The sequence below is a fragment of the Tiliqua scincoides genome, chromosome 5 (genome assembly GCF_035046505.1).
Source record: "Tiliqua scincoides isolate rTilSci1 chromosome 5, rTilSci1.hap2, whole genome shotgun sequence".
NCBI classification, from domain to species: Eukaryota; Metazoa; Chordata; class Lepidosauria; order Squamata; family Scincidae; genus Tiliqua; species Tiliqua scincoides.
In genome coordinates, this window is record NC_089825.1 from 76739933 (window position 1) to 76763924 (window position 23992).

A 23992-nucleotide genomic window follows, 5' to 3' on the forward strand; every position below is an offset into this window, starting at 1 on the left:
GCTGCTGATTTCCAAATTACTGCAAGAGTGAAATGGTCTAAATAGGCAGCCACCAGCACAATTGCATCTATGCTGTGATCAATGAGGGTGTGCTTAGGATAGGTTGAAATACACTTTGCAGCTAAGGCCCTGCTCTAAAGTGACATTGCCTTCTGTACAAAGAATCAATAGTCTGGAATGAAAACTGCAATAGTTAAAAATTGGCTGCCACAGCTGAAGCTAGGCTAGGAAATGGTTCACTGCCTTTGGGGATGGTATGCAGTCCTCCAACACAAATCTTGTGCTACAGATTGCCGTGTCTGTACCCTTCCTATAGTAGCACTGTGCTTTGAAGAGGCAGATGCCAGGCCTGCATCCCCCTTTTTCTAGGTCATGAAAATGGTGAGGGAAGGTTAACAAATGGTCAGTTCAGCTTATTCTTTAAAGTTGATGACAATCCTGAAATAAGGTAGTCAGTGAAATATGCAGTCACTACAATTTATTATGACAAAAAAACTTTTACAAGCCACAATATAAAGTGCATGTAAGTTTTGAGCAGCAAAGCATATAGTCAAAGGAACAAAGCAAGTAGCCCAGAGGAAGGTGAGGCCAGACAACAGGGGCTTTAAGCTCTCCAGCTCTTTCTTCCTTCTCAGAAGAGCAATTCTGGCAAACTTTAAAAAAAAAAAAAAAAAGAGGGCACAAACATTTGCTGTAGGTCAGAAGCCCTACTTTTGCCACTCCCTGAAAGCTATGGCAGAGTCACAATTGCAACGCTGCTCTCTGCTGTGCCTCTAAAGTGTCAAGCGATACAGGCCTGCATTACAAGAAGGAAGGGAGGATAATGTACGATGGATGTGGGTCAAGAACTCCAGAGCTGCAAGAACAATACATCTACCAGTCAAGCTAGTTTTGTTAATGCAGATGAACAGATAAAACACCCATTACTGAGGTGTATCCAACAAAAATATTAGGCTTGCATTGCCTCAAGTTAGTGTCCATTTTAGCTGCTTTCAGAAAGACAGTCACCCAATCAAAACCTATTTGGCACTTCATTCCATTGGATGTGTCATGTAGTAGCATCCTCTTTTCCTACCTCTATTGCTACACTATGGGCACATTATGCAGCCCATGTGGGAAACCCTCTTGCCCTCCTTGTGGATTACTCAGTGTAGGGCAGCTACAAGTACTTGGCATTGAGGGAAAGGCTGCTTTTCTAAACTCTCGTTTGTATTGACACTTCTCTGCTCCCAGAAGTGAAAACCAGAGCTATAAACTAGACACCGTCCCTCATTCTTTAACCCCACCTTTCATTAGAACAGCAATTCTCCAACAGAAAACACTGCTAGTAACCAATAGTTCTTACACAGAACTATGTAAGCCCTGAGAAACCTATCCATACACTCTAGAAAAAAATTGCTTCCTGTTTAACTGTGCTGCATTCCTGTGATCAGTGCTGCAAAGAGGGTAGTTTTGTTCTTAATTACCAGCCCATGCATATATTCTAGTCCATTCCATGTATCTTAAGGAAGGAGATAGATAATAGGAAAACTTCAGCATCATTAATCAGTTACTTGGTCTTTTGCCTGCAACAAATGAACATGGTTGCTTTTTAGGAATACCCTGCGTTAGCAGTAGCAGGAGAGAGGAGGGCTGCTCATGCAACAACCTGATGCTGTAGTAAAGATGGTGGACTAGAAAACTGGCATTTATAGGGCACTTTTTTCTCACACTAAAATAACACTGTTAGAAAAATAGAGCAAAATGTAAAGTGGGTAAGTATGCTCACTCCAGCTGGATGCAGTAGGTGAATTACATACAATAGATGCTCCCAACGTAAGTATTCATTTGCTGGGAGAGAAAGTAACAGCGAAAAGGGACTGCTGCTACATGGTTCTGTCTTGGGTAGGGACAATAGTCAATTTCTCAGAGAAATCCAGAGCCACCACCCTACCCAACACTTGTACACCTTCATTTCGAAGCTTCCTGGATCCCAGATGGCATTACTCGGTAGCAGTAACGTGTGACTATATGTCACATGTTCCAGATTCAGAGGAGGTTAGCCCATAAGAAAGTCTTAATGATTTTTATCCAGGAGAAATGTAAAAGGTTTTACCATCAGGCAGCTATCTTCATCTGAAGTGACTAAACATCCTTCTGACTCTGGTCAATTTTGCTATTTGTGGGAAGAGTAGTATGGCGTCATTCCAACATGCCCCAACTAAGATTACTGTATAACTCAAAAAACTTTGCATACCATTTACACCAAAACATCCCATGTGCCTTGTATCCTTTTTTTCATCCTCCACGACTAACACAGTAGCTGCTATGTCAGATTACCCTAGGAGCGAGGGAGACTGATCTACTTTGCTGCAAAGAACTGCTCCATTACTGGCCCTTGCAAACAACCCTCAACAGTGCAGTAAACCAGTGTTAATACTGATTTGTGGCAAAACCACTCTTGTCTCAGCTTATGAGAAAGCCAGTTTCCAACTCATAATCCACAGATTGGACATGGAGCCAGCTTTCTACTCCCTGCAGTCTAAAGGGAGCCCAGCTCCCTAGCCTTGGTAGAGGGAATTTTAAAGTGCATGCCCATTGCTTGTTTTGTGCATGGATAGCTAGGATGAAAGTTCTGATATTTTTTCCCCCTGGAGGGCAGGTGAGTGGAAGGAAATTTAGCAATTCCTTATTCCAGTTGGATGGAAACCTTAAGGGCTGGGACTTGCACATTTTCAAACAACCCCTCCACATGCACTACCAGGAAGCCATCCCCAGCTTCAAAAGTGCTTTGGAATTAAAAACCAATAAAAATTAAAATGAGCAAGCTTAAAAGAGAAGAGGCTGTCCAGCAAGTATTTGAGCCCCAGCCGAGCAACTGAAGCTGAGTGTTAAACAAATGCTGGCAGTACAGAGTGCAAGACTCAAGATCAGGCTGGAGGAGAAAAAATTGTGTAGGCTTATCCCCAAGGAGCAAGCATCCTGTTCACCAGTAAACACAGAATTAAGCTTATCAACAAAAGAAATTTCTCAGAACAGCAGCTTCTTCAGCAATTAAGACACTGTGGTCAATACACAACACAGAAGCAGCACCATTTCTGCAGAGGCCTTTAGCACTGCTGAAAAGGGCTTTGCTTCAGACTCGCAGAACTGAAAGCAACTCATGTTCCCACTAAGCTTCAAGAACTCCCTAGTACATCTTCCCATTTCTGCATATAAGAATGGGGGATAAAGGTCAGAAACAGATCTGGTCTGGGGCAGAGAAAAGACTCATTACTGTCTACTGTAGCCATCAAAAGGTAGTTGAACAATTATGGGAAACTCCAAAGGCTTCATCCTCATCCCTTACACTCCTTTACCAGTACACCCTACAATGCATTATTCCCCCATATTCAACTCTGTACCCCACCTTATTATCCACCACCAGAATTCTCTCTCTTCTGCCAGACTATATATCCCATACAAGTGCAACTATTCTTCTCCTGCTCCCTACTCAGCCATGGCTGCCCAGCCTAGCATTTCATCATTCACCTTTCCCTGAAGATGGGAGTTTTGTTTGTGTTCTCCCTACCCTGCCTGCAGAGAAAATGGAATCAGTCAGAGAAAGGCATGCCTTGCCTACTTCAAGCCAAACCTTTACAAAAGTTCAACAGAGGTTCCAAAGCCCAGTGTTCCACCTGTAAGGCGATTCTTCACAGGATGGGCTAAATAGGGGATTCTTTGAGGCTTGGTATCATGTATATGTGTGTCCATATACACATACGTCCTCCATCAGCAGTTGAGTTTAGATCCCCATGGCAGTATCATTACTGTGGAGAGGTGGGCCTCTCCTTCTCTTTCTTTCTGAAGATGAATCCAAGTGGAATGCAGTTCTCACAATACACATAGCAATGAGGGAAGCAGCATGGATAGGATGTGGTAATGCTGGCTGGGAGTAGGGCACAAAGGGTTACAGTTAGATCACGTCAGTCTCTCTTTCTATGCCAACATACTTGAGTGCATCTGCCTGGCTGTACCTGCAGAAGAAGGAAAGCCACTATGAACAGACAGGTTCTTCAAGGACACACATATACACAACACCATGCCTGCACAGAGCAACATCTCAAAACCTTTTCAAAAAGCAAGGATCAGACCCTCATACCCTCCTTTCCCTATTCCACACACTTGCCTGTAATCAAAAAAGAGCTCCTCGCCTGCTTGGATTGCTCTCTTGGCAAAGATCCCAATACGATGGTCTCCATTCACCATCACCACTGAGTTGGAACAAGAGAGAGATGAGATCATTTGACCAACTCCACCATCAGTAGGATAGCTTCTTCCTTGGCTCACCAGGCTCACATCAAGATTCATGACCCCGACTTCAAGGGCACTTGCTGAGCTATATAACTTGGAAGAGGGTTTCAGAAACCCGCACATTTTAGACCTTTGCTTTTGTATGAAAATGAAATCAGCGGGGGGGGGGGGGGGGAGATCAGTAACTAATTATCACTACAGCATATCCAAGTTGTTTTTTTTAAACTCAAAAAGACTAGAAATGTGCACACTTTAACTGGAAGCTAGGATTCGTGCCATTCTGCTCAAGTTGTTTGATTTTACATTAGGAGCCACGCTCTTCACTGACCAACTGTGGGCTCCAGAAGCCAACTTCTAAAAGTTTGAGAAACTGGATTATGGTTTGTAGTTATTTTTATACTGTCTAGAACCGGGATTTTCAACCTTTTTCGTCTTGCGGCACATTGACAAGGTACTAAAATAGTCAAGGCACCACTGAACGCACACCATCAGTTTTTTGACAATTGACAAGGCACACCATGCTGTTGGTGGGTGGGCTCACATCCCCTATTGGTCCTACTAATAAATGACCCTCCCCCAAACTCCCACAGCACACCTGCAGACCATTCATGGCACACCTGTGTGCCATGGCACACTGGTTGAAAATGGCTGGTCTAGAACCTTGTTTCTTCCTCAAAGCCCTAAGACACTGTACCCAGAGCATTAGTGCTCCAAATGTCTATTTCCTGATCCTCCACAAATCCTAATGGGCCTGCCATTTAGTATTACCTCAAACAAATTGCAACAAATGATATGCAGTTTTTAATGCTCAAAAAGATACCCAGATAAACATATACAAAATGTTCCAAAATCAATGTGGGAGAGGCCCAGAATTGTCCCTGAGGTGACCAATGAGGTAAGTGTTGCACAAGTGGTGAAACTTTCCACAGGACATCTAGGAGAAGCATCTTGGAATCTACTGCCTATTTCATACATTAGCAGGTTTGCACAATAGGCACCCTCAAGTATGATTAACTAGTAGCCAAATCCTGATAACGTATACCAATTTTTTTCTCCTTCCTAAAAGCCTGGGGCTTGTCTGTGAGACCAATTCACTCCAACTGTATGTGAAATTGAAGGCAGTGAGGAAAGTTCAGTTTATGTTCATACATCTTCTTGCCATCTGCAGCTTCTGTAAAACTACAGTGGAAAAAAAAACTTTGTCAGAGATCATGCGACAATCATTTCCTCAGTGCTTTGGCAGGTAGCTAGATAAAACTGTTCAAGATAGCATCTCAGGAACAGGTAAATGTTGTTTAACTTGGCATACGTTTTAAATGAATCAGATAAACAGAGGGTCAGTTATGTGCATGTTTCTAAATCCATGTCTGAGTAAAAGTTAAATATAGCATTCCAAAAGGGAACTTACCAGTCTTTCATTTTGGTAGTTTGGATTTCTTGATTAGAATTTCTTGCCAAATATTAAATCACATATTTTTGTTGCAATTAGTTTGAAGTTTACCATTCTGTCACCTATAAAATGACTAGCTTAAGGATTCTGCAAAACAACTTCCAAATTCTACATTTAAAGACAAAAATACATGGTGACATTTGAGGGGTTTTGCTATACCTTTCCTTTGATTGTTCTGAATGTATTGATTTCATTACTTAAAATGTATAGCTATCACATCTGCCTTTGGTTATTTTCCCACCCCAAAAAGGGACCTTCCTAGAAGCAACAGTTCCTGATGTAGGCTCTGCTCCTACAGAATGACAGTCTTGCTCAGGGGCCTCACCTTTGGCATAACAGTTAGGATTGACGGAGTGGTTTGCAAAACGGATTTTGTTGCCTTTGCGGGTGGCGTCCACAACGAAATCTGTCCAAGAAAGAGAGAATAAAGCTGAAGCTGCTGGAAAGGATTATAATACAACACCCTCTCCAAAATCATCATGGACCAGGTTTCGGGAAACCTCTTCACCCTCCCTCGCTGCTGTTTCCCCTCCCCTTTCCAATATTTGACCTTGTGGTACTGAGCCAATCCAGAGCCCTTTTTCCTATGCAGCCACTTACCATTATTGAGGTTGAAGAGGAAGCTGGACATGTACTTGTCATAGACCTTCCCACGGCGGTCAGCCTCGTCTTGAGAGATGAGCTGGGGAAAGAAAGGCAACAAAAGCCAGTTAATGGTTGAAAGGAGGTCAAAGCAAACAGCCAGGGTTGTCACAGGGCTGAATCCCATACCAGGATTTTGCAAAGGAATCTGACACATACATACAGACATCCTCCTTTATCTGAGACAATAAATAGATCTACAACTGCAAGAACACACCCCTATCTATAGATAAACGTAAGTATAGACACATGGGTGTTTTCTTGCAAATGCCAGATCAGAGGAAGCTGAGAACAGCTTCCTCATTATTAGCCTTCCAGCAAGACCTGAAGACATTTTATTTCAAAGAGCCTTTGGTAGCGTATGATGGCTGCAGACTGGCTCACGCTTTTAAAAAATAATTTGTGTAATGTCTTATAAGTCATGACCTATTGTTTTATGCTGCTGCTTGCCAGTGACTGAGTTTTAATAAGTTTTAATAAGTGTTTTACATATGTATTAGATAGTTATGTATTGTATTGTCTGTGTATTTTAACTGATTGTTAGCCACCTTGGGTACCCTTCAGGGAGAAGGCAGCATACAAGTCAAATAACTAAACAAATCTTTTGTCTCATGAGGGAAAGGAGGATGACCTTCACTCTTTGTCTTGCCCACAAGCTCATGAGGTTGAGTTGCCAAGAAATTTCCATTTGGAAGTAAAACAAGGAACCAGTTAGATCCCTTAGGGCTGACAGGAATTTATAGCTCCTGAGTCATGTATATCCTGCCTACCAACTCACCTCCCCACAATACTCAGAGATAAATTCATTCTTCTGTACTGCTTCTTTGATGAAGGTTCCCCATCCAGCAACATCTGATGGTGCCAGGAGCAGATGCTAAGAAGGGGAGAGATGAAAAGTGCTTCAGTCTGTCCTAAGCTCTTGGGAAAGAGGCAACAGATCATGCTGCCCAACAGAATCACCAGTATGAGAGGGACCAAAACATAACATCTCTAGGCCCAACAAGAAGGTATCCTCTACTCATAGTATTCCACACACATGTCAAGTTATTCAAAAACCTCTAAATGAGACAATACTAAAGCACACAGTATGTGTTCCATGTGTCTGCAGCAGCCCTGCAGAAAATCCCAAGATCACTTATAGTTATACTGATGAGCTTAGCAACGCTTCATGAAGTCTCAGAAGTCAAGGGAAGCAGGATGCTGAGCAAGACTTCCTCCAAAATAATCGGTTTGCCCACATGCAATTTGTCACTGCTCTTGGGCACCAGTTCATGGCTTCCCTTGCCTCCTTAGGATCTAATGAAAGTGACAGAACTGGGAATCAGCAGCATCCTGATGATGCTTCAGCTCTGAAGGAGTTCAGAACTCTGCTGCTAAAGCTCCAATTAAGATACAGTGTACAAAGCATATACTGTACTCTAATTTTATGCTATGTACACTGAATATATTACTTTGTTTAGACATAAGTCTAAGTGCTCGTTTTTAAACTTTGAAGGACTAATCAGACTGGGGTTAAGTGTTGGTAACAAGTGTCCCCCACAGCTAGCAGAAGCAGAATGAAGTATGCACAGTACAACCACCACCACCAGTTTTTAGTTTTTCCCACTGTTCCCTTAAGCAGGCGCACACCTCCTCAGGAGCAAATCACAACCTCCAAATTCAACAAACCTAATCTCCTATTCTTTGCCCTTCCCCCTTGTGGACTGAAACACACCTTCTTGAGACCCCGCTGGATACTGCAATTCTTGCAAGACACCACCTTGGAGTCCCAGTGCTCTGAGGCCCCACAAGTCAGGCAAAGGTCTGGGTCACACTCACGGACAGCAAGGTAGCATGGACATTGCTTGGTATTGCACTGTGTCTTACATCGGCAGCCAGGGAAACGGTTCTGACCTTGAAGGAGAAATTGAGACAACTTTAAAAGAGACCCACACACCTCAAGGAAAAAAAATGCAACGATAGGGAAGTGCCCACCCTTGCTAGAAAGTCATGTGCCAGAATTTGCAAACTTGATCTAGCAACTTGTTCCTTACAGTCAGGATTGCACTGGCAGAACTTTTCACAGAAGTTCTGGGTCATGATGCAAGGGCAGGAGCTGTCACAAGGATGGTCCGGATGGTCACAGGGCTGGTAGTTGTACACTTGGGTGGATGAATTATCTGTCCAGAAAGGGAGGGGAGAAAAGGCTGAAACTTACAAAAATGTAGTGTTGAACAGGCTGCAGCCCCCGAAGGCACCAGCAGAGGACAGCATGTCTAATGCACAGAGCATGCCAGGCTTCAGTCAGTGCAAAAATTAGTAGGAAAGCAGTGCCAGCTTGGACTAATCAGGCCACCAGATGTTAGCAATACACTTTCCTCTTTGGGAATTTTGATTTCTAGCACTCAGCACTACCAAGGAGTGCTTGCTCTCACTCCAATAGTACTAGCTTTGACAGAGTTGCGAGCTCAGGCAACAGCTGAAATGCTGCCCCTTGAAGGAAATGTCAAGGCAGATGGAAGTGCCACAGGAGGTGCAGGAAAAGATTCAGATGGGCTCTACTCTTGTTCCCCAACCAGGGTTGAGGATGGGTGGGAGAACCAGTACGAGGGGCAGAGAGGGAAGACATACAATACCTTTCTTAAGCTGGATCTTCCGGCAGTGAGCAGCCCAGAGCCTTTTGTTGGGGAAAGAGGAAGAGACAAGAGAATGTCTTAGTTCTTATACTGGAGGAACATCCTCCGGGAGTCCCAGATATTACTGTTCAAAAATTTCTCCCCTTAGCCTCCTGGACAGCTAAGTTGGCATTGGGAGATGGGGGAACAACATGGTAAGGTTCTATTCAAATTCAACAAAATTCAAAGTAAGAGGTCACCACATCTCAGATCTCCAACACCTTTCTCTAAGGCACATGAAAGAGTGAAATGCAATGGCCATGGCTGCATATGCTTTGAGCAATTCCACTTTACCCCCATCAATCCTGCAATCCATAACTTTGAAAGGACAGCCAAATTCTGTAGCTTAAATAAGCTATTCTCATGGAGGGATGCTTCCCTGGGTGCACACCTGTGCTTTCTTTTCTTCTTCTGGGAAGGATTCAAGAGCTCATTAATTGGCAGCTTCATTATCAGGGACTCCTTCACTGCAAACTGAAAGACCTGTCAGAAGATAAATGCAGATCATTCAAGATGCTCTGGGGGGAGGAGATGCACACACATATCCTACAGGTGGTGGTGCTGAGCTGGACTTCACAGGTGAGCAAGCCCCCCCCCCCCAACCAGGATGCATCCACACCTGCTTGCAAGTCTTGGTTCCCAGGAGCCGAGCAATTGAGCAGAAGTTGTTGAAGTAAGTTCCATGGAAAACACGAAAAAGGGATTCCTCAGCTCCTGTCCATTCTACAGGCTCCAGTGGCATGTCAGATATAAAGGGCTGTGAGGATGCAGGGCTTAGCTTCTGCTTGGTTGGGGTCTGGCAACGCGAGTTTGCCTCTAGAGCAGCAAGAAAACAAAAAGAAAGGATCTGGAAACATGGCTACAAAACATGAGCCCCTTTTGCCCCAGAGCACATCTAAAAAAAACAAAGAGTTTGCAGTGTGTAGCCCAGCAGATTTTACTTTAATCTCAGATGCACAATGGACAGCTGTAGTGAAAGAAAGGCATTCTGCACATACCCAGGCATGTTCATTATCTGAACCTGCCCCCCTCCCCAAGTTCAACCTGAATATTGAAGGAAGAGCCTTGAACTAAGTCTTGCCTCAAATTAAGTTCTGGATAGACACACAGTCCCCAGTTGAAAAGCAGACTTTGTTGTCTTTAGATCTGCAAATTCACCTAGAACAGTGGCTCCCAAACTTTTTGGCACCAGGATCCACTTTTGAAAACATTCTATCAAGACCCACCTAAGCTCTACAAGCCTTAAAAAAGTTTCACTATACCAGCAACTAAAACCTCTGTTTTTATTCTTTTTACTATTGGGGGGGGGGGGAATGACTGCCTCCTGGAGCACTGTTGAGCTCCATGTCCATCTGATTGGGACTATTCTGGTGGCCTTGCAATAACCTTTGAAGTGTACCATGGCTGCCCCATTTCAGTTTCCATAGGGCTCAGTACACTTTCCTTGTCAGCTATCAGCTTGTCATTTTCACGACTCACTGGTGGAGGTCACACTGTGGGGACCACTGACCTAGAAGAATGCCACATCCCATTCCAGCAACTCCCTTCCACCTCCTTTACACAAGACAGCTAGAGGATCTATTACGGGTGCCTCTCTTACCAGAGGAACTAGAGGCCCAGTCGTTGCCCGTGTCTCTGTCACTATCACCTTCTTTTGCTTCAGTGCCCATGGAGGCTGAAGCACTAGAGGAAGTACCAGCGTTGACTGTGGCATGTCTGCGTCGGCGCCGTCCAGAGCACTTGGATCGTGGGTTGTGTAGCACAGCAAATTCCTTGGCTCCCTCCTGTAATCAAAGCTTAATTAGAGATACATAAAAGAGCAGAAGGACCTCAGGATGTGAAGAGGAACCTTCAACTCAAGACCTGGACCAGGCTTGGCTTCTTAGTACTGAACATAGTTAAGCGGTTCCAAAACTGTGCACCATGGCACACCAACAGGGGCACTGTGTGGCCTTCCTGGCTCACTACGCCATGATCGCACAAGATTTCATTCGTAATCCATGCAATGGTGCCATAGTCAAAGGGTGCCACAGCCATGGTAAGTTTAGGAACCACTGCCATAGTTGTATGGAACAAAGAACTGCCCTACCGTTTGCCTTTACTTCCTCCTGGAGATGGAGGAAAAACATCAGTGGAGAGAAGACGCAGCAAATTTTCTTGTGTCAGGCTGCTTCCTCAGAAAGAAGCCTAATAAGTTATTAAACTGGAACCAGGTGAAAGGCTCACATCACACCTGTATTTAATCAACCGCACTGTCTACAGGTCCATTTCTGAGCACAATTCAAGGTGCTAGTTCTTACCTTTAAATCCCTAATGGTTTAGGACCCAAGGACCTGAAGGATTACTTTCTCTAGCACGAACATGCCTGAATATTAAGATAATCCCTGGTGACCTGCTTTAGGGCGCAATCCTAACCCCTTATCTCAGTGCTTTCCAGCACTGGCATAGCAGTGCCAATGGGACATGTGCTGTATCCTGCAGTTAGGTGTTACTCATGCAGACCTCCTCTAAGGGGATGTTTGTTCCCTTACCTCCAAGCTGCATTGCCCTTATGTCAGTGCTAGAAAACTGGGGTTAGGATTGGGGTTAGGATTGTGCCCTTAGAGTTGCTTTTTGAAGCAAGGCAGGTGGTAATCAGAGACAGGGCCTTTTCTGTTGTGGTATGCTCACCCAGACCAATTCATCTGCCACCAATCTTACCGTCTTTCTGTCATCTTTCTAGGGAAGACCTTTTTTGTCTAGACTTTTTAGTTCCCTATATTAGGTCTTTTTAAACCTTGCAGCAGTATGTGTTCCTTACTTGATAGTGCTGCAGCAAAAACATTTATTGTGTTTCATGTTCAATTAATAGATGGGATTATGAATAATTGTAATGAAGTCAGCCATTCCATGAAGAGCTCATTCACGTGCATATTCTCCAATATGCTATGACATCACCTGTCAACAATATCTGTCTCCTGTATACATAGAACACGTCAATCCCACACAAAGAAAAAAAAGAATACAATCTAACAAAAAATGACATCATTCAGAAGTCAATGAAAGAAGCTTTCAGTCTGCTAGGCACACTGCTGCCAACTTGAAGCCACTGCTCCAACAAGAACTTCAAAAGGAGACTACAGTGTAGAATGTACAGTTGCACTAGAATTTGTAGGTAGGTTTAATTATAGTTGTCAAGATTTCCTCTCCCATGACACGTTGAACTGGCATAGCAAAGCTAGGATGAATGAAATCACTGTTGATTACTTTGTGAATGGTCATTGTGTATGTAATATACAGTTGGACTCTTCATAGAAAGAAAATGTTGGACTTCCTGCAATAAGTTCTTTCTTCATAGTTGGCAGATGGCATCTTCAAACAGATGGGCTGATCTTCCTACTTATTTCAGACTGCCAATTTTCACAGTCGGTCTTGAAGAGTCATGCAAGGAGCTACCCTCAACAGTTAAAACAGCTGAAGAGGAATATCACTTGATGCCTTTACTTCTTGCAGCTTTGCAAACTTGATTGATGAATAAGTTGAAGTGGAAGAACAAATGCTCCTAAGGGTTGGTAGAGTATTGTCCTTCCACTGTGACGCAAGAACTTACAACAGCAAGGCCAATATTTCTTTGGCTGCAATCCTATACATACATTCCTGCTAGTAAGTTCCACTGAACACAATTGAATGTACTTCTGAGTAGACATGAATAGGATTGTGCTGATTGTCACAAGGTATTCTCAGACAGGATTTCCAAAAACTGCTTCTCCAGTCTAGGAGGGAAATGGTGGTTGTTCTCTGGTTTAGACATGCATTACCTGTTGTCAAATCTAGGAGGATTTGGTCCTGTTGTCAAATCTAGGAGGGCAGGAGGTCTGGTCTAGAGGGTAGAGCCTCCATTTGCCTGAAGATTAACATCCACAAGGTCGCCAGTTCGAGGCCACCGGCACCGTGCGACCTTGAAGCAGCTGACAAGCTGCAGCTGAGCTGTTCCATCTGCTCGGAGCGTGGGAGGATGGAGGCCAGAATGTCAAACCAGATCGGAGTGTAACACCTTGAATGTAGTGGTTCTTGAAAGAGAGAACCTTCTTTCAATTTGTAAAAATCCCTGCGTGGATTTAATAAGCCTGCCTATGTAAACCGCCTTGAATAAAGTCTTGAATAAAGACCAAGAAAGGCGGTATATAAATACTGTATATTATTATATTATATTATTATTATTATCTACCTGCCAAAGGCAGTATCTGCCAATACATATGTACTAAGTCTATAGCAACAGTTAAATGGTGTTACGGAAGTCCACATGGCTCCTCTACAGAACTATGACAGAGGTACAATTGTGCTGAAGACTGTAGTGGTGATCACAGCATCCGTGGAGCATACTACAAGTCCCCTGGGAACTTGGAGGGATAGGGTGATGCATGTATTGATCCACTGAAGTAAGACAGGAACTGAACAGCAAAGGCAGATCCTCCCATGGCTCTTATGCTAATTTGCATAATCCTATCTCTCAGAAGCAAGTAGAAGTAGTAAACTTTCTGTTTGAAGAAGCCTTCCTCTATTGCAGGAGAAATATCACATATTATCTCTTGTATTTCATGGCCTTGAAACCTACAGTTCACAATTTTCCTTTACATGTGCCTGCTTCAACTGGGGAGGACACCATGCATCTAATGAAGTGGGTGTGATGGTTAAGATGTTGAAACTTGAATCAGAAAGATCAGCTCCAAACTTCACACAACCATTAAGTTTACTGAGTCACCTTGAGTCAGTTGCTCTCTCTAGTCTACCTACTTCACACGGCTGTTGCCAGGATTAAAAAAAAGTTGGGAAAGAATCATGTACAACACCCTGAGCTCCAAGGAAGACGGAAGGTGTACAAATGAATGAATGCTACATTACATCATTTCATGCTATTGTTAACAGTCTTAACACAGCTGCCCCTCTTAAATTCTTCAGTTCGAAGTCTCTCACATGCAATAACCCCCTTCTGCACAACCCTCCTCAACCTTCCACTCAACATACCAACCATAAGAAGCAGTCTGGTCCACAGGGCTCCATTTCTATTTTGATCTCCCTGTTCTTCCGTTTATATACGTTGGGGGTAGCATGAAAAGCTAAAAGACAAAAGAAACTTTGCTTGGATTAGAATGGGAAGCCACTAAAATAGCATATTTCTTCATTCCTCAGCAGTAAGGCATGCACACACACCCCACCACCTTTCTTCATACACAATAAGCAATCCTAAAACCTAGTGACAGTTATGACTATTGTGAGAACTTGGCAACTCTAGTCAGATTTGACCAAACCCAAATCCAGCACAACACTGTAACTTGCAAGGGTGACATGGATGAGAAGCACACAATGGAGGGGAAATAGCCAAAGGACTTGAGGCACAGCTTGCTAACTTTTTGTAATCTGCAGGACAAATTAAATGTCATGTAGACCACAATCCTATGCACACTTACCTGGGACTAAGCCTCAATGAACACAATGGAACTTGCTTCTAAGTAGATATGCATGGGACTGTGCTGTTATTAACTTTAAACCAGGGGTTCTCAAACTGGTGGGTCATGACCCACCAGTTCGTGTAATGCTTCCCCCGTCCCTTCAAGGGGCGGGGAAAGGGGAGGGAGGCAGGATCACAACACTAAGGGGGGTGAGGGGCTCTCCGAGGCTCTCTGAGGCTTGGAACATTCGCTAAAAGCGGGCACAAAGCACTTCCGTTTTGCAGGAGATGCTTTGCACCTACTTTTAGAGAACATTCCAAGCCTCGGGGAGCACCGTGCAAGGCTGTGCAGGGCTCCCCGCACCTCCTGCAGCCCTGCCTTCTTGAAGTAAGTGCAAAGCACCCCCCCTCACCCCCCCTTAGTGACACAATCCTGGGGATCGTGTCGCTGCCCTAGCCCCTCCCCCGCAAGAACTTACTGAGGGAGTAAAGTTCCCTCAAAGTTTGAGAACCTCTGCTTTAACCCATTTTTGCCGGGCCGACAGGTGCACACATTTGGTCCCTGTTGCGTATATGCAATATTGGCCAGAAACGGCTTAAGTCAAACAGGGCCTGGCTATCAGAGGTTACTAATAGTGCTGAAAAAAACTTAGTCAATAGGAATATAAATCGATCTGCTATACTGTTTTGTATAGTGAAACATGAGTTTTCTACGTCACTTTGGATGCTAGGTAAACTTCAGAGAATACATGCAGCGGGGGGGGGGAATGCTGTGTTGTTAAGGTACAATCTGCTAAGAGCTCTAAGGACAGCTTTCCAAGTATATGAAAGCATGTGGTCCATTCATCACTTGTTGCCATTTCCTGGAAGAGTCAGTGGCCACTGGCACTCACTTGAAAGCTGGGATGGAAAAGGTTGGGGCAAGGGTCTTATTGGGAACTTACGATGGAGGAAGCAGTCATATTTGAAGCAGCGCCTGCAAAACAGAGTGTGAAAGGAATGCAGGGCCTGTTCACGCTGAACGGATTTGGCACATGGCCCATCTATGTTTGGTGTGCACTGTGGAGGGAGCACATTTGGGTCAGACTCTTCCGTCAGTTCTCGGTATCTGTGGGAAGGGGGTGAAAGGACAGAAAAGTCACAGACCTTCCAGAACTGGAGATTTCTTGGAGCCAGTGGACCAACCGTTTACATCAGGGATGAGATTAAAGTAGCTGGCACTCTGCAAATTGTTAATATATTTTTTTAAAACCTGCTATGTTAATGGTTTGCAGGCCAGAACCAGATGCCACTTTCACTGCTGACCACAAAAAAGAAACTGCCCAGCAATACCAATGAATACTTTCAAGGGAGCTGTAGGTATCTGCATAATCCCAATCAATGCAGACTGCGGAGGAGTTACCATTGGAAGGCCCAAGAAATCATTCTAACCTCATTGACCAGTCCATATAGTGAAGATCTTAGAATACAAGAAGTAGCGGCATGATACAAAGATGATTACAGTATCATTCAGGGAGTCTCAAGCAAGAAAAGCCTCACACTGTAAGGGAACACCACACACACACTTCAGGTCATTTCTGAAAAGAAATTATGGTGCAACCTGTGTGTAAATTTGCATACATTGTAAGGCCATAGCCATAACCCATGGGCAATTAAGGTAGACAAATAAAGCATTCCAGCTACAGATCTTCAGAATTTATGCTATGTTTTCCCCAACCTAAAAAAGGAAGCATTATAGGGCTTGTGGTGGATCATCCTTACCTCTCCTTCATATCCTCTGGAAAGCCATTCTCCGGAAACATAGATGAAATAGCTGTAAAGATCATATCATTCGGAAAGTGCTTCTTGGAGCATTTTTTGTTGCCTGTATCAGAGAGGAAAAGAAATATGACAATTCTTTAACTAAGGGCGCAATTCTAACTCACTTTCCAACACCAGCATAGGGGCAATGGAGCTCTGAGGTAAGGGAACAAAGATTCCCTTACTTTGAGGAGGCCTCCATGAATGCCACCCAACTGCAGGATGCAGCACATGTCCCATTGGCACTGCTATGCCAGTGCTGGAAAGTTGGTTAGGATTTTTGCCTAAGACACTTTGTTCCCTTCCAAGCAAGAACTGGTCTTTGAAGGCAAGGAGAGCCCAGTTGATAATATGGAGCAAACCACAAAACACAAGTTAGGCAACCTAGGCCACCCTACTGCTTGTTCCCTCTCACCTTCAATCTGTCCACTCTCCTTACCTACAGTGAGGATATGTGAGTGAGTAATCCCCCTGGGGATAAGGAGGGGAGAGAGAGGTACCCCCATAACCTTCTCTTAACTTAGCAGGAACACAGCATGTAGTCTTCTTCCTCCATAGCATTTCTGGTTCAAATGGAACAGTGCTCCTGGTAAGAGAAGGTGGGCTTGAGATTGCATCTCCCTGGGTGCTCTGTAAGCACCAGGTGGGTGAGAAAGTTATCTGCAACTGTGGAATCTTCCATCACAACCGCAGCAACACTGGAGGAAGGAGAAGTGAGCTGCTACTGCTGTGATCCTCTTGCTGTGAACAAGCTCTCAGAGAGCTGGAAGAGGATTGGAGCTTCACTGGAGCAGAAGGACTGGAGAGGACAGCAGACCAGAGGGCTGTAAGGTTACTGCCCCTTACAATGATTACAGGTTGCTTCATGGATAAGGCCAGCCCTGATGTAAAGATATACAGTATTTATATAAGCACAAAAGAACAGGCAATGCCATAGGACAGAGGAAGTCCTCAAGGAATCCTACAGAGAAATAGTGCCTTCCATGTAGGAATTATTAGGTAACCTATACGTAGGCCACAACAGTAGCTTCCCACATAGCAAAATACATTAATACTACACAGAAGTGACTGTGTAACACTTTACATGACCCTTTACCGGTTCCTTCTCAGATCAACAGCAGCATCCCTGCCAGTGACAAAAAGCAATACCAAACTGAAGGAAAGAGAAGGGGGCCTTCAATGGCTTCATTCTCATGATACTTTGTTAAGGATCCATAATTTTTGAGGTGGGATGGTACAGGACCAGTGAATCTTAGCTACGAAGCAGCCTCCAATCTGTATGAAACAGAGCCTCTTAATTAATCTTCTCTGGTGGAGGAAAATAGGGCCAAGAAATCTAGTACAGAACTGCAATTGCAGTTTCCCCTCTATTTTGCAATTCATACTACTTCATGATCACAGGAAAGAGAAAGACTAGAAAGAGTTACAACGTTATGGTATCATCATGGTGGGGTAAAGAGGGAAGGAAGATGGGAATAGATAAAAAGACTTACTGTCCATAGAAAGTCGCTTCCTCTTTCGGGTAACAGGCAACTCATCTTTTCCAGATTCCTGTTTGCCCTCAATAACTTCATGCCCTTCTTCTTCTTCTTCCTCATACTGATTTAGTGCCTCTACTAGCTCCAAGAACACAGCATCACTGATCAGAACTGGACTCGAGAGCATCTCTTAAAGGAAAAATTATATGAACAGGAAATCAACAGGATGTTCTGTTAACTTCGTAAAAAAAAATCAGTTCAAGAGTAGAGATGTTGTGTTGTGTAGTACTTTTCCCCAAAGTTTGGTATGAACTGCATCACTAGCAAAAAGGTAACCACATCCAACCCATGGGAGTAGGATTGTGTCTGAAAGGTCAATGAAACACTAAGAATTGAGGGAGTGCTTTCTCTCCACAGCTGAGGATAGCAGGGACACCTTACATTTCTGCAGAAGACTCTGTGCTCCAGTTACCTTCTTCTCCATGGACTTTGCCATCATAGTTATTAATGAGTTCCTCAATGAAGGTTTCATCCTCCTCTTTTACTTCATCCCCCATATAAGGGATATTACATAGAATGGTCTCATCCTCCACCTGCAAATAGAGGGGAAACAGCTTGAAGGAAGAGAGTACCTGTCACTTGTACATTCTCCAGGAGAGCCTACACACAATAAGGATCTGGTAAAGGTAGAACATATAGCCTATCCCAGGCTCATGGAACAGGTCTCTTTCCATCACTGCAGGAGGGTAATCTGAATGAGTTACTACTCCTCACAGAGGACAAGGCCATGCAAGTCGCTAGAACAGGGGTATCAAACCCATTTTATACATTGGGCAGAATAGCATTCATAGCACCTGCTGAGGGCCAGAAGTGACATCATTAAATAGGAAGTGATGTCAAGTAGATGGTCACAAACAGACACTTTGTTCTCAAGTAGGAACTCAATAATTGCAAATGACAAGACAAAATATGCAAATCTTGATCATATTTTCAAGATATGGGAGAGCCCAACTATCATGCAGGAAAAGCCCAATTACCACACAGACGATCCTTTCAGCAGTGCTATTTCTGCCAAGGCATCACTTCGCAGCTCAGCAGCTGAGAGATGCTCTGTGAACTGAGAGGTGCTTTGCCAGGGCAGAAGCAGTGCTGCTGAAAGGGTGGCCCATGTGATAATTTGGCTCTCCCAGGTCCTCAGCAGCATCTCCCTCTCTCACCCCTTCTTGGTCTGCCCCTTCCTCTGCAGCGTTCTTTGCCTTCCAGGGCTGCCTTCCATCTCTCCCTCCCAGAGCCTCATCTGAAGCAGCGTTGCTGAAAGGGCAGTGCTAGGAGAGCTCAATTACTACATGGACTGGATAAAGAGTTTCTAGAGGCCATGTCTGGCCTGGAGGCTTTATCTTTGACACCTCTGAGGTAGAGCTTTATCCCTTCCAGGTGAAAAAGACTCAACCTGCCCACAGGTATTTTCAGATCTCCTACTCTGTTACTGTAGGGGGGAGCATTATACAGAAAAGTTTATACCCTCCCTTCCTCTGGATTAGTTAATTTAAAGTAGGAAGAAAGCTAGAATTAATAGATTAAAAATATGCATCAATGACATACTCCACAACTACAAGGTATGCAACTCCCTCTTCTAGCAGTCATGCAACCCATCTCTTTAAAGTGAAACAAGAGGGGCCTTCTTTGGTCATGGCAGGGTGAGGGCTACAGGAGAAGTTTTCTCAATTGCTCCTTTTGGCTGCAAGAACTTTGAGTTACAAGATGATGATCATTTTAAAACCTCATTATTTCACAAGTGGGCAACAGGTGTGAAATGGAGAGTGCTGACAGCGCATTTCCGCAGCCAGGTTTTCTGAGGTGCTCAAGAGGGACCCTGTAAAAAATGTGAGGGTTGATACTAGCAGAGAGAAGAAATAGTGATATAAGAATCAAGTTTCTCCATGAGCGTTTCCCATTTCCTCCTCCAGCAGAAGAGAAGAAAAATTGGTTGACTGCAAGATAGAGGCTTCTACTAGCTGACCATCCATGAGGCATTCAGAGGATTCCTCCTCAGAATTGAACTGGCACTCTCCAGACTTTCACCAAGCATTCTGCGGGGGAGATAACACCCCTATCAAGCCTCCACCACTAGAATATTCTTTGGCAGTGCTGGTCAAGCTGTCATACTCTATACTAACCCTCTTTCCAAAGAAGAGGGTGCCTTGGGCTCAGAAAACATCCTAGGGTAAAATGAGTAGGAAGCTTCTTCCCTGCCATCAAATGAAGAAGAACAACCCAAAGATGAGACTAAGTACAGGTGTGCGCCACTTAACAACCTTCCACTTAATGACAGACCGCATATACGATGGTGGTCAAAGCAAAACAAAGAGGCTCTTAATGATGCAGTAAGGTCTCCCATGGCTGCAGCAGAGTCTGTTTACACGATGTTGAATGTTTGCTTAATGACCTTATTACATAACAAAGGGAATCAGAGAACATATCCTCAATGTTAAGTGGCGCACACCTGTACTCTGAACTCTGTTCTTATTTTAGTCTGAAGACTCTTACTCTATTGTCAAAGTCAGGTCTAGTTAGAACAATTAAACTGCTTTACCCATTTTTATTCAGAATTGGGCTTTTTAAGAAGGTCGCAGCTAAGAACACACCCACCCACCCCAGATATAGCACACTAACTCTAACCTGCAAACTGGGAGGAAGTATAACATTTCAGATTCAGGAGTAGAAGCAGCAAATAAGGTATAAGCAAAGTGAGCAAAAAACATATCTCAGGATCATCTAAGCAATATATTATTATTATTATTATTATTATTATTATTATTATATAGTGCAGGTACCTTCTAAGTGGAAACCGAAGCCTGAGAAAATGTTGCTTATGATTCAAAGAAAGCAACTTCTGTACAGTACAAGCTGTCAATAGTGGCAAGGGATTATATACAGTAGCATCTGGTCACCTACCATGAAATTCTGCTGGAGCGGAGACCAAGAATACATGACAGGAACCAGAGCCACAGTGTTCAAAGTCCTCATGAACAAGGTCTGTGTGGTGAAACTGGGAAAAATGCTCTCAACTGTGCACTGGAATGGAAACAGAAGTTGGTCTGTAAGAAAAGAGGAATACACAGGATGGCCCTCCCAAAACAGGACATTTTCAGGCAAGTATGATGCTCACTTCCTAAAGTTATGCGCCTGGGATTACATAAGGAACCCCTTTAAGATACGACCAATGGTGCACAAAGTTGAGTGAAAAAGCTATACGAGAATGGTATACACACACAATTAAAAGTGATAACACCAGTCCTAGTCTTAGATTTACGCAGATATGCATTGTGCAAGTTAACTCCATAATACTTCCAAGATGCTTTTACAAAAACACATTATCTTCCTTTCATTTCGTCCTTGTATAGAATGCTAACTAGATACAGCTCAAGGGGCATAGGTACTAGTGAGTGAGAGCATCTGGAACACCAGGTGAGAAGAGAAGCTGGAAACAAACACTTTAATTCAAGCCTTCTTCCAAATGCTTCCCTATCTCTGTGAAGACTAAATTTTTTAAGAACAAAAGGTGAGATGCTCAGTGGACCAGGAAAACATGCCACACTGCTTAAGCTTTCCCTAGGCCATCTTATAGCAACTAGACTATACAAAACAAAGTACAGTAGAACATACAGAACCTCCTTCCTGGGTATAGTTACAAACTCACAGAAGGCCCCATTTTACAATGTGGCATTAAAATAACTGACAGATTCACAGAGGCCAAGGGTTGCTCAGTTAGCATACCTGTTTGAGAAAAGGATGTCCCCCAACCAGCTTCATTGACTGAATAGGCTGAACTCTGAGCTTCTTCCAGTCCTCATTCAGGGTCTGTATATTTTCTTGAACCTTTGCATAGTTAGATGCAAATAAAGCCTAGGGAAAAAAATGAGAGAAAACAAAAAATTCTATTGCCAACACTTTTCATATGAGGCAAGAGAGCTTGGGACCAAGCTGGAAGACAGTTCTATGGAGACCCCTTGAACTCAGCAAGCAGGAAGTTGATCTTAAGCCTGCATCCCTGATAAAGAAAAATAAATAGTCTTATGCAGGCAGGCAGTTTCAAGCAAGAAATCTTCAACATCTTCATGCTTTGTGTTGGTTCTGTGCCATCAACTCCTGGCCTTCACAACATAGATGTTGTAACACCAACTTCTCAAACAAAGCACCATCACGTCTACTGGATCAACTGAGAGATCGCCTCATTTCTCTTTCCCGCTTGCACACATCAAGAAGCAAGTTCTGTTTTTTCCTAAACTCATTTAAGATTCACTTTTTCAATATTTCCTTTTCCTCAGGTTCCCCCCCCCCCCGTTGTGGACTCTTTCAAGGACATAGCTATCCATATAATTCAAACTGTTGCGAGAAACTCTGAGAGGCAAGGCTTACCAAAAACCTCTTAGCGGACCTATCGTTACCTTGGCTCCCATGTTTGCCTGAAATCTCTTGAGCTGCCTAAGGCGCATATATTCTGACTTGACCTTCCTTTTCCAATAAAGAATGCATTTTGATGTTGGCACAGCTGGAATCTCCATTTTCCTGTGGGAAGATAGCAAGCACAAGACAAATGGTATGAATAACACTAACTGAAGAACTGTACCCATAGCCAGGATATGTGAATTCTATGCAAGAAAGAGTACCTAATACATCTTGTTCATGCAAATAAGCATGTTTACTTGTTTTGTACGGCTATTCTGCACTTCTTGGGAATAGGAAAAGAATTATGTCAAAGGATTTTAAAAGCCCGGATGACCACTTGATATCCTGCTTGGCACTGCCTTTAGTTTTCCACAATTTACCAGGCATTACTCTTTTAAGCCTGTATTTGCACCACCATTACAAAAAACACCACACCAACATTTATCCCTTTAAAATTAAATCTTACATTCTTAAGTTGCTGTACTACACCCAATACCACTTTGTCAGTTTGTGTTTGCTAAGTCCTCATCATACACTGAATGAAGCCTCAAGACTCATTTAATCTTGCACCACTGTCACCAACATTTCTACAGTAGCTTAATCCAAGTACACCAGGATTCTAAGATATAATCAAAACCAAGTTTTGCTTTGAGAGTCTTGCAAGTAGTGGGCACTTGTTGAAAGGACAATGCAAAAGTTCCTTTCAAGCAAGCAAACTGCAAAGCCCTGATCTCTCATTTAAAAGACAGCCATGAGTACCCCTGCTCCCACAATACAACAGTGAACTGGAGAATCAGATGCTACTTCAAAAGACAGGAAAGTCAAGGCTGGGAGTGCAAACAAAAATTTCTATAGCTTTAGACATGACCCATTCACTCCAGTGAAGAGTCAGCAAGGATGTCCCTCATTCTCTCTTACCAGGATAATGACAGAAGTGGAAATATTTCATCCATCTCTTCTCACTCAACAGGACAGATGAAATCTTGTAAAAGCCTCCTCCTCCACCCACCCACCCACACATTTGGCAGCTCTCAGATATTTTCTTAAGCACCCTGAACTGCATTTGTAATGAAAGCTTAGGATCTACCTAGGATAACATTTTGAATAACTGATCCAAATGATGCTTTAAAACATCACCTGGAACAGTAATGCATTTCCCCCAGGCCATCTCCAATACCACCTTTCAGAAATAAGGGGACAGACAATATACCAACTCTGGCAGGGGTGTGTGGTGGGTGGGGAGGCAGGTGAGGCAGAGCCTCCCTGCTGGAGTCCTTTGAAATGCGCGTGGGTTGTGGGTGCTTGGGTGCCTCCCACGGCAGCGGTGCTTTCGAAGGACTCCAGGGGGGAGGCTCTGCCTCACCTGCCTCCCCACCCACCACATGCCCCTGAACTCTTGTCTATACAGTGACACACCGACATTTCCCATTCAGCAGAATTTGCACCACAGATACAGGAACCACTTGAAAAAACCCCTCACAGATGAACCCATAACAACAACCCCCCCACTTCTGGGGGGCTCTGCCCACCACCCCTCAGCATCACACCTGCACACACAAGACTTTGAGAGATGCCTCCTCTTCCTCAGGGAAAGAAGCCCTACCTCAACCCACCCCTGGTGTGCCCCCCCCCGAAATCATAAATGCCACTCTTCCCCACAAGCCTTCACCCCATAAGTGTGCTCCCCCCTCACCCCAAAGCCTTCCCTCAAGGCCCCAGTGGCCCCGCCCACTTCCCGTCACTCACTCCTTAGACATCGCACTCAGGTGACCTACAGACATCGTAGAACCCCTGGCAGATGTGCGCATGCGCACAGCAG

At 43.9% G+C, this 23992-nt stretch overlaps 1 protein-coding gene across 1 annotated transcript; it reads right to left on the reverse strand.

The window, feature by feature from the left end:
• Positions 1-463: 463 nt before the first annotated feature.
• EZH1 (enhancer of zeste 1 polycomb repressive complex 2 subunit) lies at positions 464-23981 on the reverse strand. The gene is made up of 20 exons (XM_066630967.1): positions 23920-23981; positions 22173-22293; positions 21502-21630; positions 20680-20799; positions 18197-18317; positions 17740-17913; positions 16208-16310; positions 15391-15554; positions 14023-14114; positions 10619-10802; positions 9638-9834; positions 9410-9501; positions 8980-9020; positions 8398-8523; positions 8079-8257; positions 7143-7238; positions 6323-6404; positions 6048-6128; positions 4148-4232; positions 464-3995 (listed from the first exon to the last, which is right to left on the reverse strand). Exons 1-20 carry the CDS (start codon positions 23979-23981, stop codon positions 3935-3937), a joined length of 2310 nt encoding a protein of 769 aa, XP_066487064.1. The 3' UTR covers positions 464-3934.
• Positions 23982-23992: the final 11 nt, after the last annotated feature.

Coding starts and splice junctions, on each gene's coding strand:
- EZH1 (XM_066630967.1), bottom strand. CDS start 23,981: ATGCGCACATCTGCCAGGGGTTCTACGATGTCTGTAGGTCACCTGAGT. Junction 21,631..22,172: donor AGGCAAACATGGGAGCCAAG/GTAACGATAGGT, acceptor TTTTTTCCCTAG/GCTTTATTTGCATCTAACTA. Junction 10,803..14,022: donor CAGACTGCTTCTTATGGTTG/GTATGTTGAGTG, acceptor CTTTGATTACAG/GAGGGAGCCAAGGAATTTGC.